The 18,656-nt window shown below is 39.3% G+C and overlaps 1 protein-coding gene across 1 annotated transcript in view; it reads left to right on the top strand.

Annotated features, from left to right (window-relative positions):
- Positions 1–18,656, top strand: part of LOC119734763 (ATPase family AAA domain-containing protein 5-like) — a 31,125-nt gene that overhangs the window by 3,854 nt on the left and 8,615 nt on the right. Inside the window, 11 exon segments of the mRNA XM_038208314.1 lie at positions 608–671; positions 3,542–5,476; positions 5,630–5,936; positions 6,937–7,203; positions 9,771–9,961; positions 10,438–10,591; positions 11,790–12,011; positions 12,679–12,897; positions 14,028–14,210; positions 15,875–16,044; positions 16,653–16,917. Coding sequence (XP_038064242.1) covers positions 624–671; positions 3,542–5,476; positions 5,630–5,936; positions 6,937–7,203; positions 9,771–9,961; positions 10,438–10,591; positions 11,790–12,011; positions 12,679–12,897; positions 14,028–14,210; positions 15,875–16,044; positions 16,653–16,917 — 3,961 coding nt within the window. The 5' untranslated portion in view covers positions 608–623.

The following is an 18,656-nucleotide window of genomic DNA, read 5'->3' as shown; positions in this document are numbered from 1 at the left end:
TTGCATGAAATTTTGACAAGTTTTGGTCAAAAGTGCATGTAATGCGGGCGCACTTTGACCAAAACTGAATTTTCAAAAGAAATTGTGGGGGGGGGGGCACTTTTTATGCTAATGACTTGCTAGAAATTCTCACTTGAATTAGTTCAGTGAACCCTATGCATTTTCTAAAGGTTTGCCGGCGGCAATCCATATCAACAGAGGGCGCTGTACTAGGTTTTTTCCCCATCCCCCAAAAATAAGAATATTCTTCTTTTATTATTTTAACATGTCTCAAACATTTTATTGCAGAGTATGACATTTTCTTTTTCAGATTTGTGGCTCTGGAGGATTTTTTTATAAAGGGAAATAAAGTCCGAAATTGTACAACATGATTCCCATCTTGTGAATACGAAGTTACAACGATAATGTTGGCATGGAGCCAGACTAAAATTTGTCACCGGAAAAAAACTGCACATGTTCAGTGCATATCCGGCAAGCTAACGTTTACTAAAGGTTTTCGGTCTCCGGCAAAATATCCACTGCCTTTTTTTATTCCCATCCCAGCTACCAATACCATTTAGTGCAAATTTGAACATAAATGAGGTTTTTATCCTTTTTTTTCTTTCAGACAGCATCATTGACCAATGATTGGAATTATGAGCACCAAAGCACCCAAGGCCGCATCTGGCCAGGTAGTATTTCTGACTGTTTATTGCATTGCTGACTAGTGACTGCTGTTTCATGACGGAAAAATTGTTATGCAGTACCATTTAGGAAAGATTTCAATATCCTGACGCCACTGGTTTTCATCATATGTACATGTAACCTAACTATGGTCAGATAGGCCAAACAAAAAAATACCTTTGGTTTCGGTCACCTGACCGACCCTGTTTTTGAAAGCGATAAAATGCGACCCCACACAATGTTAGCGGTTATGTGGAAAAAAAGGTACGATACTGACTTCCAATCAAAATTGTTCAAAATCGCTGACCGCCAGAACAATTTATAGGCATTTATCAGCAAATGATTTTTTTATGCCCCGCGGCGAAGCCGAAGGGGCATACTGTTTCCGCCTTGTCCTTCCGTGGGTGGGTGGGTGGGTGGGTGGGTGGGTGGGTGTGTGGGTGTGTGTGTGGGTGAGCTTGTCTTACATACGCAGTGTGGACTTCCGAACAAAAGACGTCCACATAATGTAGGTAGCACCGACGTTGTGTGGACTTGCCCACGTCCACACAGTGTTTCCCCATTTCTGGAAAACAGGTTTAGAGGCATTTTTGGGTTAGGTTTATCTGTAGCAGAATGAAGAGAAACACTAAAGGGAATCATAGAAAAAAAATTGGGTTGAAAGAGTTTTCACAGTTTGAGAAAAATTAGTTTTTTCACTGGTTTTTCTTAACTACACGAAAGCAATGGAAAGTCCACACTAGTCATGTGAAACAAGTATGGGTGGGTGGGTGTGTGTGTCCGGACAAATCTTGTCAGCACGATAACTTGAGAAATACTTAACATATGAACTTCAAATTTGGTCTGTGTATTGTTCTTGGTAATCCTAAGAGGCCTATTGCATTTGGGGCCGAAAGGTCAAGGGTCAAGGTCACAGTGGCTGAAACAATAGAAATTTTGTCAGCGCGATAACTTGAGAAATACTTTACATATGAACTTCAAATTTGGTTTGTGGATTGTCCTTGGCAATCCTGAGAAGCCTTTTGCATTTGGGGCCGAAAGGTCAAGGGTCAAGGTCACAGTGGCTAAAACAAAAGAAATTTTGTCAGCGTGATAACTTGAGATATACTTTACATATGAACTTCAAATTTGGTTTGTGGATTGTCCTTGGCAATCCTAAGAGGCCTATTGCATTTGGGGCCGAAAGGTCAAGGGTCAAGGTCACAGTGGCTGAAACAATAGAAATTTTGTCAGCGCGATAACTTGAGAAATACTTTACATATGAACTTCAAATTTGGTTTGTGGATTGTCCTTGGCAATCCTGAGAAGCCTTTTGCATTTGGGGCCGAAAGGTCAAGGGTCAAGGTCACAGTGGCTAAAACAAAAGAAATTTTGTCAGCGTGATAACTTGAGATATACTTTACATATGAACTTCAAATTTGGTTTGTGGATTGTCCTTGGCAATCCTAAGAAGCCTATTGCATTTGGGGCCGAAAGGTCAAGGGTCAAGGTCACAGTGGCTAAAACAAAAGAAATTTTGTCAGCGCGATAACTTGAGAAATACTTTACATATGAATTTCAAATTTGGTTTGTGTATTGTTCTTGGTAATCCTAAGAAGCCTATTGCATTTGGGGCCGAAAGGTCAAGGGTCAAGGTCACAGTGGCTGAAACAATAGAAATTTTGTCAGCGCGATAACTTGAGAAATACTTTACATATGAACTTCAAATTTGGTTTGTGGATTGTCCTTGGTAATCCTAAGAAGCCTTTTGCATTTGGGGCCAAAAGGTCAAGGGTCAAGGTCACAGTGGCTAAAACAATAGAAATCTTGTATTTATTCTGAGATCATAGGGATTAGGGATTAATTCATATAAAACCTACAGAAGACACTAATGCTGTCAATTAATGAACGTTCCATGTGACCAAGGTACATGTAAGTTGATGTTGAAAGAGTGGTGTTATGTCATGGGAACAGTCACGGTTGCGGGGCATTTGTGTTTGTAAACACACCTGACTTGTTTCTTTTTGGTATTATCCGAAAGAAAAGTTGCGTTGTAGACTTCACATTGGATCGGATGGCCGCACGTCTTTCGTGGCTTTCGTTCGGCTCTCATGCACGTGCACCTAAGACTGCAATTTGCTCTAGACATCGGAGAATGTGAACATTTTCCAAAAAACTAACAGGAAATTTCTTCCAGTGAAATCTCAAAATGACATTCAGGGAATTCTTTGTGAAAAACCAGGATATCGCCGCAAGAACCCAACCTGACGAACCACGGAGACGCGTAGAGAACGTCGACACGACAGTGGTTGAACCATGTTCCTTGCTCAATGGTTGAACTTACGAACTCCTTGTTATAAAACATGTCTCAAAAATCATCCCACAACACTTTGATTGGGGACCACTTAAACATGTATCATTCCTCACACGTATTGGCTCCAGGAAAAAAAATCGTTAAAATAACATGTTATGCCGACTGACCGACCCAATTTCTTTCTTACCGTGTGACCCGAACCAAAGGTATTTTTTTGTTTGCCCTTATCAGTTATTGCACATATGAACTTATGAACGAGAAACATTTTCATTTGTAATTAATTTTCAAGACTCCCGGCAAGACTGTACAGGGCCAACAAACTGATGTCTGAATATTCCATTCTTTCATATAATCATATCTATGAATCAATTCAAAACAAAGAAAAAAATATTGACATTTTAAATTTTGGGATAAATGCAAATGATCCGATAGGCTTTTAAGGAATTTTTTTTAATTAAAAGCTAGAAATGGATAGTACCAAAAATATAGTGTACTTGTAAAATGTGCTTGTCAAACTTATAATTTTTTTAATTAATGAAGCAATGAAATGCAATCTAGGTATATTTCCTTTTATTTTGACTCCAGAATATGGATGATGATAACCCTAATATCAAGTCACCATCCAGTGCTACTGTGAAGAAGTCAATGATAACATCCTTTTTCAAACCAAAGACACTCAAGCAGTCCCCCGAAACCAGCCAGAACAACCTCAACCAAGGAAACACGGACAGGAGTCCCATAGCTAGTGGTGTAAAGGTCTCAAGTAGCCATACTGAGGACAGCTTCAAAGTGAAGGCTGCCAGTAAAGGTCAAGGGTCAGATGTCATTTCCAAGGGTCAGAAACATGATGGTTTGGATGGGCCCCTTGATCCAGAAAAGGGTGTGGCTAATCAGACAAGCTGTCTTGATGCCGCCCAGAGAAAATGCAAACCTGATAAAGTCAAAGATTCGACAAGTCAATTCACGCACGTTAAAAGTAACCCCCGAAAAGCCGCAAGGATAGAAAGTGTTGGCTGTTTGCCAAAGGAGAGCAGAAATACCGGCATAAAGGTTCCACCGAGATGTTCCCCGGCTCCCGGTAATGGTGACAAATCTTCCCAGAAGCGCAAGAAAAAAGTGGAGCTGAACTCCAGCTCTGATGACTTTGAAGTTGATAAAAGGACCAAAACGCAAAAAAGGGAGGTCTTGGAACTCAAGGAGGAGAAAAATCTACTTGATGGTGAAGTTCCTGAAGATAAGATTCCCGATGGAGGTTTGCTGGACAATGATGCAGCCTCGTCCTGTTCTGATGCAGACATCTTTGAAGTCAAGGAGCCTACAGGCAACCCAAAAGTGATTTCATACTTGGACTTTCTTAACGAATCCATGGGGGAGAATCAAGTTGATAGAGATGAAATTAACTACCGCTCTGATAATGAAATAAAGGAAATCAATGACAAAGGTATGATGGAGGATCATCATGTTGTGGAGAAACCTCAGACTGAAGCAAAAGTGTTGACAAGAGAGAAGCATATTCGAAAGAAAATAACCAAAACAAAAAGTAAGAAAGACCCCAAAACTTCAGTCAAGCCAAGCAAGTTCAGTACATCTACAAAAAGTGAAGAGACATGCATCAAAATAGGTTCTGATGTTGGCCAAGAAAAAGAATGTGCTCAAAAGGAGAGGGGCGCAGAACCCAATTCAGCTACTTGTCTTCCAGATGATGACAGTGTGCTGACCATTTCGTACTCGGAGTTCACAGATGATAAAACTGGCAGTAAGTCCAGAGAATCCTCCTCGTTGTCACTGATGTATCCAAAGCAAAAGCTGGTCACCATTGAAGCTGAGGTTCACAGTCCCCCATGCGATGAAGCAATGCATCCTGGGAATTCCCCTGTCACCATTGATTTGTGCCATTCTCCAGAGCACGTTCAGACACCAGCCTCAAAGAAGAGGACCTCAAACGTTGTCGTAAGTGTGTCTGATCTAGATCTGATGATTGTCAGTACAGACGATGCATCTGCATCAGCTGACAGCAGGAAATCTAAGACAGTGTACAGCATCTTCCAGAAGAAAGGAACAATGGAGCAAACTGAATCTAAAGCGTTGAAGAAACCAGAACCTACTGAGACCTCAAAAGACGCTAAAGAAATATCGGATGTGAAACCTAAACAGGGCCGGTCAAGAAAACGGCATAAATGTGCAGATTTCAGTCCAGAAAACAAATCTAGGACTTCAACGAATACCAATGATACCTTGAGGAAAGCCCGTCCGAAAACCCAAAATGGTCGACAAGCAAAGAAGACATTAAAGAGTATCTTTGACGGCATGTCAGAAGAGGAAAATACAGAGGAAGAATTTCAAGAAGAGATAAGTAAAAGGAATGAAGAGGGTACAAATAGAAGGAGAGGAAGACCAAAGAAGTCTAGACGTAGAAGTGATGAGGATGGACAGGAGACAGGAGGATCAGATGCCAAAAAGACTTCTCAGCGAGCAGAGATTGTTGTTCTGACATCCACTCCAAAAGCAAAGACGAACAAGGTTAGTGTGATCCAAAGATCAAAGACGAAGTGAGACATGGATTGGGTGTCTTCTCGTGGATATAAAAGTGGTTCTTTAACGAAGAAAAGGGACACAGAAACAGTGAATTCTCTTCGAATACTTTTAAACAATTGATTTATTTTTATTGAACAGAATACAAAGGCCAGGCAGTTACTGAGGAGAGCCAAGTCACAGCAGATGAACAAAGCATCTGCAATTCCATCCCAAGCTGAACACAAATTGAACACTTTGGGAACAAAGTGTGCAACACACGTAGCTCAAAAACAGACAAGACCTGAATCTGGGAATCAAACCAGGAAGCAAAGAGATCTTACAAATGTTTTAGGAAGGCGATGCGCTCCAAAAGAGGGAGTTGTTAAGGGCAAACAAGAAGGGAAGACAACAAAAAAGGGTGCTGAGAAAAAGAAAGCAGTCATCGCAGAGGCTCAAGAGAGAAAACGTAAGGTTTATCAGATTTCATGTCTGTAAATAGAGTATTGGGTAAGATTGATAGACCTTGTGCGTTAAGATGGTGTTGGAGGGCAATGGTTTTTATTTACATGTAGCTGGAATAGGCATGAGTAAACCTTTTGTGCACTCATTGTTGAACTATAAGACACCAGCAACACATACGTGTAAGGTTTATTCAGGTTTGAAAAGGGCTAACTGCATTAAAACAATTTTACAGAGGAAATAGTTGGGCTCGATGCTCTCCTGTTTCACTGCTTTGAAGCTAACTTTGACTTGTTTCATGAAAATCATCATATGGGATGTGTGGAGGTTTGTCAAAATGAAGTGGTGATAAATAATAAAGAATGTTAAAAGTGATGTCCATTGGAAATATAAAAAGTACATAAAATTGTAATCGGTTAATGTCTTGCAGTTTAAAAGATTTTATGTTCATCTGAGATTTGTAGTTTCTAAGAGGGGATCTGGGCAGCATTATCATGTATTGAACAGGGTGTTGTACAGGGTGAGAAAAAAAATGTAGCACTTTCAAAATCTAGGATATGAAAGCTCAATTCATAAGCTTTCTTTTAGTACAAGAATAATTCAAATCACTCATGTACTTTTCAAGTTACGGACTTTTAAACACAACCACCGTTTTAAAGTTCTGTCCACGAATCACAAAACGGTAAGTGTTCTTTCAGCAAAACAAAAACAAATCACATAGGGATGTGTGTGAAATGTTTTCGTTTTACTGAAAGAACGCACACCTTTTGTGTGATCCGTGGACAAAACTTTAAAACGGTGGTTGTGTTTAAAATGCCATAACTTGAAAAGTACTTGATTGATTTGAATGATTCTTGTACTTAAAAAGAAGGCTTATAAATTGGGCTTTTATATCCTAGATTTTGAAAGTGCTACATGCAGAACTTCACTAAAACAATAGTCGCAACATTCGCGTTTCGTGTTTTTTGACTCGCCCTGTATATTTCTTTCTGCTTTTGCTTTCTCAGCAACGAAACTCGCACCCATGTTCACCAAAGAAGGCCGACAAGCCCTCGGCAAAAAGCAGCAGACCCTGGACCGACAGATCAGCAGCCCTAGCGTGATGATCATCCCTGATGATGACGATGAAACCAGCAGGGACAGTGTGCGTAGTGATGTGGGCGGAGCAGCCGGAGGGGCTAAGCTGTTTAGTGATGCGCTAGTGAGAAGCAGGGATGCAGAGGCAGAGCGATCTTATCCGCCTTTCCCAACAATTAGCCATGTTCTTCAGATGGGTGAGGTTTGGCTTTTATTACACCTCATACATATTGACATGTATCAGACAAGCGTGCAACTTTCATTGGTCCAATAAATGTTTTAGAAGTAAATGCAGCTATCCATGCACAGTCATACACAGTGCGCACATCATCGCCCAATTGAAGCTCATCGCAATTTTGAAAATAGAGTAAGTGTCCGCTCCAATTTCATCCAAATTTTCTTAAATTGAAATCCCAAGTCTGTATAAGAACTTGGACCTCCATTAGTTCAGTCGGAAAAGGGGGGTATCGTGCACCCTCGGAAATCAATTTCTAATCAACGTTTCTAGGTCAGAAAAAATGCGTAGAAAACGATTTGCTATGTTAAAAAATTCAAAAATGTCCCACGTATTGTTTTTATGCAAATTAGTGCCGCCATTACCGAAAAATCTATTTTTAATTATATCTCAGCCAATATTGCAGATAACTGAACGAACTAGGTGTCTAAACCCATGTTTTCAAGGTCAGAGATCACAATAAAACTATTCTGGAAGTGACCACATGTGTCTGTGGCATAGGAATATGCAATTAGTGCCGCAAATACCGGAACGTTATGTTTTTGGCATATCTCGGCCAATATAGCACATAACTACACCAGTAAGGTGTCTAAACCCATGTTTTGAGGGTCAAGTATCATTAGACGACCATTCACGAAGTAACTATGTGTGTCTTTGGCATGAAAATATGTAAATTATAAAGTGTCGGTTTATCCGCTTTTTGATTTTTAGCCAATATCTCGGCCAATATTGCACTTAACTACACAAGTAAGGTGTCTAAACCCATGTTTTGAGGGTCAGGTATCATTAGAAAACCATTCACGAAGTAACTATGTGTGTCTTTGGCAAGTAAATATGTAAATTCTAAAGTGTTGATTTATCAGAAATTTGATTTTTAGCCAATATCTCGGCCAATATTGCAGCTAATGTTAACATAAGGGTTTTTGATAAGCAATAATGATCAACGTTTATTTTAAGCCATCATATTCAAAATAAACTGTAATATTGGCTGAAATTGAATATAATTTGGCTGAAAATCACTTTTTTGATAAACCGGCAATTTAGAATTTACATATTTTCATGCCAAAGACACACATAGTTACTTCGTGAATGGTCTTCCAATGATACCTGACCCTCAAAACATGGGTTTAGACATCTTACTTGTGTAGTTAAGTGCAATATTGGCCGAGATATTGGCTAAAAATCAAAGAGCGGATAAACCGACACTTTACTATTTACATATTTTCATGCCAAAGACACACATAGTTACTTCGTGAATGGTCTTCTAATGATACTTGACCCTCAAAACATGGGTTTAGACACCTTACTGGTGTAGTTATGTGCTATATTGGCCGAGATATGCCAAAAACATGATTTTCCGGTAATAGCGGCACTAATTTGCATATTCCTATGCCACAGACACATGTGGTCACTTCCAGAATAGTTTTATTGTGATCTCTGACCTTGAAAACATGGGTTTAGACACCTAGTTCGTTCAGTTATCTGCAATATTGGCTGAGATATAATTAAAAATAGATTTTTCGGTAATGGCGGCACTAATTTGCATAAAAACAATACGTGGGACATTTTTTGAATTTTTTAACATAGCAAATCGTTTTCTACGCATTTTTTCTGACCTAGAAACGTTGATTAGAAATTGATTTCCGAGGGTGCACGATACCCCCCTTTTCCGACTAAACTACATTGCCTCAAACCCTCAAGTGCCAGGGCTACACAGCTCTCAATAAAGAACATTTAGGGCGTATAAAATGGTGATTTGGTCAGTGTGAGCAATTTTGGGCCTAACACTGGAATTGACCTATCGCCGTTTGGGAGTTGGCCATGCCCCTTAGACAACCCTATGGAGTTTTTGTACACTAAGTGTTGTTTGTCTCAGATTGTGTGCGTTCTGCGTCCATTTGTATATCATGTAATTAGACAATTTGTCACAAGCTGCGTTGATGCGATTCTACCGCGATTGGTCAATTGCATCAGCCGACCAGGATTTGTGTGTGCCCATCAAAAACAAAATGCAATAGTACAAACATCATGTTCGTATGTATTGATATATTTTTTTCCGGGTAGCTGACTAGCGGATGTTTAAACTATTATAAGATGGAATTTTGCGTCGGGGTGATATAAATTAAATTAGGTTTTGCCCTTCACCGACGTTTAAACACTGTATACTCAGTGTGTTACCTCCCGAGTGAAAGATGGAAAAAATCACTCGGGTGGGACTCGAACCCACGACCTCCTGCTTTCTAGTGCAGATGTTTAAACTATTTTGAAGATCATATTTATAAGATCAAAATAATACCACAACGTTTTTCTTCATCTACTCAAGACCACTCCCATTTTTTGAAAATTCAAATCACAGAAGTGCTATTCAGATATTCGGTGTGTGAATAAATATTCAAATATTCAGTATATTCAGCGCAACCCTACCATAGGGGTTTTGTCCTACCTTTTTTGGGACCTTCTCATCCCTAGTCCCCTCATTAATACTTGATAGGATATTCATCCAAAGTGGTTTATTTACACTGATTCCAGCTCCAGAGATTGATGGAAACAGAGATTGGTGGAACCTACCTGCTCCTGGCAGTCTGGGAAAATTCCTTATAGCAGACAGGAACTGCACATTAAAGATGATCAACAAGAAATCAAAAATGGTCGGTCATCATATGAGACTTGGAGAATTTACCAGATGCTCTGCAGTAGGAGAGAAAACTCCATTTTTCAAGGTAAAAACTGATGCCACATTTTGATGTCTTCTTGAAGTGAATCAGAAAATGGCAAATTATGAAAGTCAGTTACATTTATGGAACTTTATTCTCACTAAAAGGAAAAACTTACGACAGATTTTGATATTGGCGTTAATTATCATTAACTACAATGTAATCTCATTAATTAGTGTTGTGATATAGACTGTTTGTTCACGTATCTTGCTGAACTCAATTTTCTTAATGTTTTTTTTTTGTGTGTTCATAAGCAAGATTCTTTACATCGATCGTCGGGGCAAAGCTGGAGGGCTAATATGTTCATTGTTTGCGTGAATATTTTTCCAGAAGTGTCACTGTTTCATATCGAGGTGTGTTCAGAATATAGCGGGAGAAGTTTTTGGTTTGAGAATCAGAAATAATAACGATGTCCTGGTGTATGTATTTTGATTTTGATTGTGTTTTCACTTCTGACTAGATCTGTTTCTTTTGTCCTGTAGAGCTTCAGTGGTCACCCAGAGTTAAGCCATGATACCCAACGACTAATCCTGGATCAGATTAAAGCGGCTAATCCCCGATTCCCAGTCAACAGGGTCTTCAAGCGGTACCTCGCCAAGCGGAAAGGGGAACCATTGATACCCAAACCACTGCAAGGTAATTAAGAAGTTGACAATTCACAAGTTCATTCTTAATCCGTGTCAGTTCCATAACTGGGACATTGTTCGTAAAATTTGATGCACGCAGATCACGCGCCCAGGATATCCTGCATTAAGTGAATAATTAGTCACGCAAGGTTTGTTTAGAATCTCTATAATTTCCACTATTCTTCAAATTTGCTGATTTTCCTGTTATTGTGCTTCCCCTCTATGCCATTAATAAGGGAATAAATATGTGTTTGGCTGGTTTAAACAAGATGTTTAAGACCAGTATTGGAGTCTGGACCCTGATAATGATCTGAGCCGAAGGCAAGGGTCATCAGCATCCAGACTTCTGTAGAAACTGTAGCTTGTCAATTAGACTGGTATTAACCTACCTCACTGAATGACTACCATTAATTTGTGACTTACGCTGGTTACAAATCTTACTGACTGACTGTCACTGGTGAATTATACTGATTACCTATCTCAATAACTGATTTTCACTTGTGAATTAGACTGGTTACCTTGTTAACTATCTCACTTACTGACTGCCACGTGGGACTTACCACGTGTGCTTTATGAGGCTTGCATGTTCATGTGTGTTGTGTATCTACACCACATGTGCTTTAGTCTGGCGCTGTTGTTCTTTCACGACATGTGTGGGCCATAAGTCAAGGCTCCATGCGAATGGTTACCACTTCAGATTATTCTACTAACATTTTTTGCCGTTCTGAATCAATTGAATACAATGTTGTATGCTCTGGGTCCTGCTTTAATAGGATTGCCTCGTCTTGCTTGACTTTGAGTAGCGTGCCTGAACAGTTGCATGTATGTGGGATTATTAAAACCGGTAATCAGATTCAAATCTCACTGAAACTTCTGAAAATTGACATTTTTCAAACATTTCTATTACAAAATAGTATTATGGAACTGGAAGTTATAAAGAATCATTGCACAGAAAGATTGTGCAAATTATTAAAAGGAAAAAGTTTACATGTATACAGAAATCAGAGTTTCCCCAAAATCTTTTACAACTCTAACCTCACCCAAAGCTACAAAATATTACTACTAGTAAATTGTAGTATGAAATACTTCAGCATATAAGTGTGCACAACACTCATAGTGTTCTGTAGCACCCAGGTCTTTATCCCAAAGAAATGGCTAGGACGTTAGGGGTAAGACTCATTATTGGAGTTTTTTGGTTTTGCTTGTAGGCGAAGGAACATCAGAGGCCAAAGGCAGCCCAAAACCAGACACCAACTTCACAAAGCTGAAAACTGCGAAACCCTCTGCCAAGCGTAAGTCAGAGGTCTTGGAGCAGCAAGCTACCTCCAAGAGAAGGAAGGTTGCCCCAGAAGAGTCTGCCGAGAAGTCGGAAACAGAGTTCATTGGGAAGATTCGCCTCAGAAGACGTAGTAGTAGATGGGTCATAAGAGGCAAGTTATAGTCATTGTCATTGCCGTGAGTACAAGTGTGAGTAGGAGTACTTTGCCATGAGTACTGTATGAGTATAAGTACATTGCCTTGTGTGCAAGGATGGGTTCAAGTATGTCTCCACAAGTAGAAGTACAAGTACATTGTAGTGGAAAAACAAGTTCCTAAAAGCTTATTGTGAATTGAGGTGAAAAAATGGTGGGAAATGGGTTGCCCTTTACCTGTTTGTACCTCCTAAAAATTTAAGAATTTCAATGGGAGATTATCTTCATGAGTACAAGTATGAACACATTGCCGAGACCATGATAACAAGTATGCAGAATGTTTTCCTGGCGAGAACAAGTACTCAAGTACAAGTACTAAATCGTTAACCTTTACCTTTAAAGTGCTTGTCTTTAAATCAGAAATTAGGAATCATAATAACCTGTCTAACATGTCAATTGAACAAAGAAATTGACTGGAGCGAGGTTTGAACCTGGGAACCATTCCTGCGCTCTAGCAACTAAATGAGGAGCCACCACAATAAGGCTGGCTAGCTCAGTAGAGCGCCTGAACAGTAATCAAGAAGTTGAAGGTTCACATCCGATTTCAGTCAATTTCAATCAAATTGCTGTGAAACCTGGGAACGTTTATGGCTAATTTAATCAGTTTCTTTTTGTTTAATTGCAGATGATGATGAAGAAGAAACAAAAGATTGCAAGGAACAACCAAAGCCAAGAAGGAGCTCCAGACAATCGGAGCAAGCGGTCAAGAAGGAGGGCGGTGCCACGGAGCTTAAAGAACGGCGGACACTGAGGACAAGACGAGGCAAGACGCCAGGCAAGGTAGAGGCAGAGAAAGAAGGATGCAAAGAGGCAGTGGAAGCCAAGACTGTGGAGTCCAAGGCTGGTGAGTAGTGTAGTAGCCAGCCCCTAAAAAAAATACACTTAAAAGTTTTATATTGGAATATTTCACTTCTCCAATTTATTGAATTTTCAAATACCAGTCAATGAAGCAATATTTAAAGGATTCTAGGCCTGCTCTAAGCACTGTGCTACTGCCATACTAAACCCAAACAATTTGATATATTTATCTGATACAGCTGTAACGAGAACCATTTAGGTCAGTAAAGAGTTGGTGCAGTTTTTTTGACTCATTTATGCTCAATGTTTAGAGCAACTGCTGTGCTAAAGACAAGCTATATCTGAGCTCAGTTCAATTGAGATCTAGCCTGATAGAGACCTGGTGTGTAGAGTTGGCATAAGGGGTAACAAAGCAATAACAAAAGCAGCTATAAAATTGTACATTATGATCGTTGTTAAAACTTTTCAGTTCTATCAAAAATGTAAGCCGTTAGTAAGCAGCAGTTAGGTATAATTAAATGATAACAAATTGATTACAATTCTACATTTTATGGTACATCACTGAATTGCAAGTGTATTTGGAATTACTGAAAACCTGAATCTACATATAAAGAGAATCAAAAGAAAAGTTTCTAAAATTTGAAAATAATTAAAACTGCTGAATCCTAATATGAATGCAACCTAAATACAAAGGAAAAAAAAATATTCGTTTCACTTGAAAATCTTACCATTATGGTAATAGACTTAATACAGGGTGACCCATACAAAACGCAACCCTGAGACATGTGCCATTTTTCAAAAATGTGATCTGTGAATTTGTATGTTTTGGATATCAGATTAAACCTGAGAGTTTTTTCTTTCAAATACTGAAAAGTCATAAAAACAGCACATTGGGTTGCTGAGAAAATGCCATTTATGTAAAAAAAAAAAAAAAAAAGAAGTGATTTGAACACAGAAACATTCATTTTAATAATTCTTTTACTTGTGCAATTTCTTTAATAATTGGACATATTTATGATGCTGAAAAGGTTTGAAATAGAACTAAAAAGGATAAGATACCTGTTCAGATGGAAAATAAAAGGGATTTCCATCAAATACATTAGTATTCTTGACATATATTCAAGCATATTTCCCAGCCATAAATTAAAACGACTTTATTCTTTGGTTGGGTCTCAGACAAACTTGCCAGTCTACCATGGACAGAGAAATACCAACCAATCACAGGTGCCGAGATCATCGGCAATGGACAGGCCATGAAACGACTGACTGGATGGCTGACAGAATGGAAGAAGAAAACTGCGAGGATCAAGAAGAAAATGAAGAGGCAACAAGGCAAACAACGGAGCAAGACCCTCCCAGGTAGAGAAGACAAAAGACCTGAGTCATAATGACATCACGCTTTATTTACAAGCGTGCTTTCTTACAGGAGCTCGGTGGCTCCGGTCCGCACCTGGCTCCCATACGAATATGCACAAGTAAAAGCATGATGTCATCATGTTTCAGGCCTGTTTGCAATGCGCGGTGCAAGGTCATGCCCATCCTTTAATTTCGAACAAGTTGATTTGAGGATACGATCATCCTTGTGGTCATGTGACAACCACAGGGGGCAGGATACAGTGGCATGACTGGACATACAGGGTGAGTCAAAAGAAACGAAACCCAAATGTCTGGACCATTGTTTTAGTGAAGTTCTGTATGTAGCACTTTCAAAATCTAGGATATGAAAGCCCAATTCATGAGGTTTCTTTTAGTACAAGAATCATTCAAATCACTCATGTACTTTTCAAGTTACGGAATTTTAAACACAACCACCGTTTTAAGGTCCTATCCACGGATCACAAAAAAGTTCAGTGTTCTTTCAGCAAAACGAAAACAAATCACATATAGGGATGTGTGTGAATTGTTTTCGTTTTGCTGAAAGAACGCACAGCTTTTTTGTGATCCGTGAACAGAACTTTAAAATGGTGGTTGTGTTTAAAATTCCGTAACTTGAAAAGTACATGAATGATTTGAATGATTCTTGTACTAAAAGAAATGAATTGGGCTTTCATGTCCTAGATTTTGAAAGTGCTACATGCAGAACTTCAATAAAACAATAGTCCCGACATTTGGGTTTCGGTTTTTTTTACTCGCCCTGTATTTGATTTGAAATGACACCGAGATAACCATGTGACCACAAAAATGGCAGCATACTTGAACAATTTCTGTTATGAAGAGCTGGCCATATTCGTTTTTGTCCATCACTTGAAAGTTCATTATACACTATGTCCATGAATTGCAACTTGTACAAGAGTTATGCTTTTGATGGCTGTTATTACGGAAATATGTTTGTTGTTGTATTTGCCAGAATTTCCTGCAGGAATGGATGAGCCGCATTATAGAAATACAATACATTGTTTTGCCTAATGTGACATGCCTACCCCTTTTTGAAATGGTGATGATCTTAATACACAGTTTATAAAATGTAGACACAATAAACGTATACATTTAATTAGTACCAAATAATTGGTAAAATTGGTAAATGACACTCCACTCTTTGACGGTGTTACACCCCTTTCACATTGATGTTCCAAACTCACACAAAGCCAACATATGTTGAAGATTTGAAGTAAGCAAATAAAAAGTTCAACGTTTGAAACATAGGAGCAACTACATTTATGGCAAAAGGTCCACCATGGGATGAGTTTTTATTGGATGAGTTTTGATTGATTACAGGGCAAATTGATTTCAGACCTCACTGTAATAAATGGAAAATGAATGTATAAAGTTGGCCTGCTTGAAATCAAAGTCTGTTTTGGCCGACTAAATATAAAAATGCTTCTTATACGTTTTAGTGGAGCACAACTGTGAAATCTTCTGTAAACCAGATGTAAGACTTTTTCAACTTTTATCATTTGAAGCCCATGTGTATTATAGAAACAAATAATGTGACAGTGACGTCATTTTATTGCAACTCAACACAAAATTGAAATTTTCAATAAGTCAAATTTGATAGTCCTTTATTCTTGATACATTTTTTGCAGCTTTGCCAATGGAAGACAGTGACAGTGACTTTGATTTAGGAAGCGACAGCGACAACAGCGATAGTGACGATGACGACGATTCGCTGAGTAACGCCATGTTGATTGTGGGTCCTTGCGGTTGTGGCAAGACAGCCGCTGTCTATGCTTGTGCCAAGGAACTTGGTTTCAAGGTAAGATTTGGTTAATAATGCTTTCCTTTTGATAAGAGAAGTTTTAACAAAACATTCAAAGTAAACAACTTACGCTGTCTTTACTCTACTCACATTACACACATACAAGTGTCCATGTCTCAATGAAGTTCTCAGTTTGATGGAGTATATGAAATAATTCATGGAAGGTTTCTTTTTCTGGTTCCAGAGGGCCAGCTGACAGTGCTCTTTGCGTCTATCTCATTGACCGACTCACTGACTGACTGTCACTTTTGAATTAGACCTGCTTGTTAAGCATCACCTTAGCCCAATATTTGACTCCCTTGACCCCTAAGATGGTCCAAATTGGTCTGGGCCCAGCTATATTAGGTTTGCCTAGTCTTGTATATTGGCCATAGCACATGTATTATATTCTTGTTATAGATTGCACATTTTGGGGTATCTTGTTGCATATTTGGAGGAAACACAATTTATGTCCCTGATTTGTGAACATCTGTTTGATTTTCTGAAAATGTTATTCGTATTGGACAACTTCTTGAGATTTCAGTGAATTTGTTTATTTTGGTGGGGTTTGTTTTTGCTTCATGATAATAATATGTTCATTTAAAAAAATGTTCTTGCATTTTCAGGTATTTGAGGTGAATGCATCGTCAAAGCGTACCGGCAAGCAAATACTGGCTGATTTGGGAGAGGCCACCCAATCACACCACCTGACGGCACATCACCATGGCAACAGCAGCGGCGCCCTCAAGAGTTTCTTCCCACTCAAGTCTCCTCCCAAGTCCGTTGGCAAGCCGGAGACCAAGAAGACGCCTATCCCAAAAGCCTTTGCTGCGTTTTACAAAGCAGGGGCAGATGCTGCAGCAGTCAAACTGGGTGGCAAAAAGACCAAAGGTGAGATAGGTTTTGTAATAGTCCACACTCAACAATTTTGTCAAAATTTCTTTATTAACCCTAACGCAGCCAGACAACATAGCGGATCAAGTGTAAAAGTCTGTGGGACCTGGCTGCATTGAGCCATCAACATCAGTGCAAAACAAAACAGCCAATTTTGAGACATTAAGTGTCCCATGCTACACTAAGCAGGCTTGTCATTTTGACAATTACTGCACGCTGCTTCATTTTAGTGGCGCACCCATGATTTGGTTTTGGGGGGGCTCAAAAAATTTTTTTTTACAAATTTGTAAAAAGTTGCATTTTTTTCAAACTTTTTTTGGCCGCAGAAAAAAAATTGGGGTTTTTTTGGAGGAGCGGCCTATTTTGACGTTGGTGGTGCTTTTTACACCCCTGTTATACAACTTGAAAACAGGCCACATTCATATCACCAAGGCCAAATCGTGGGACTAAAAAAAAAGCGTGGGACTAAAAAAAAAAAACTGACAACCTCTGGGGGGGGGGGGGTGCTCAAGCCCCCCAAGCCCCCCCCCCCCCCCCCCAATCTGATGCGCCACTACTTCGTTTAGCAGGGTTTCTAGAAAAAATACCCCAGGGGGCTAGGGTTGAGACAAAAGCGTAATAATCCTCGGTAACTCAACTTTGTATGTATGCATATCAAAGTCCTTGATTACTCAGTTGATGTAAGAAAAGCACAAATTGTTCTGCTCTAGTTAAGTGCTATTTCTTTGCTTATGCATGAGCGTGGCCTGATTTTCTAAGCATGAAATACTGGCCTGCAAGTTTGCCAAGCATAAAACATGTTGGATTCCAGATACATGTATTAGTAATGCGTATCATGTGACATAATGGCTGGTGAGCACTTTAAAGGTAGAGTAGATCATAATGCAGCCATCCAAAAAGCAACTGACCAAATTATTGTTAAAATGCTAAACTTGGTTTATTGATAGTAATGGCACTATACTCCCTGTGAAATTATTCCTTCTGGCATGATGTCATTTTAAAGGAAACAATAACAGAAGGTCATTTCCAAATATGAGCCAAGTGACACATTTTTAAAACTTCTGTTAGTAGTTGGTTTGTAATTGGGCGACTCAGTGAATAGGTGCGCACAAGCGTTAACACGGCGCACGTGCACGGTTGCTATTATTGATCAGTTGAGCACATGACATCGCATAGCTGCAATTGGTTGAATGATAACATGTTCCAGATGATGATTTCCGGCGCAATTCAAAATGTGACTCGGCAACTTTTGAATTGCAAAACCTAATTTGATTTATATCACCCCGACGCAAAATTCCATCTTTTAATAGTTTATGTGGTACCCGCTGCTATGTACATCAGATTTGAACCGGCCAACCGATCCCGTTAGCTCGGTGGTCAAGTGGTAAGCCATCTGCACTAGAAAGCAGGAGGTTGTTGGTTGGAGTCCCACCCGAGTGATTTTTCCAACTTTCACTCGGGAGGTAACATACTGAGTATACAGTGTTTATACGTCGGTGAAGGGCAAAACCTAATTAGATTTATATCACCCCGACGCAACATTCCATCTTATAATAACTTTTGAATTGAAATCAAGATTCTAGAATATTGTTTCCTTGGGATATACAGCATTCACAGAGCTCATCAGGTTAGTTGTTAAGAACCCATCTTTAGATTTGAGCACTTTCGTTGCTTCAAACTAACACAAATGATCTACTCTACTTTTAAGGTAGGCAAAACATTGCTGTTCATTGACA

This window comes from Patiria miniata, unplaced genomic scaffold (genome assembly GCF_015706575.1).
Source record: "Patiria miniata isolate m_02_andy unplaced genomic scaffold, ASM1570657v1 HiC_scaffold_28, whole genome shotgun sequence".
Lineage (NCBI taxonomy): Eukaryota > Metazoa > Echinodermata > Asteroidea > Valvatida > Asterinidae > Patiria > Patiria miniata.
This window is presented reverse-complemented; position numbering and strand designations above follow the sequence as displayed.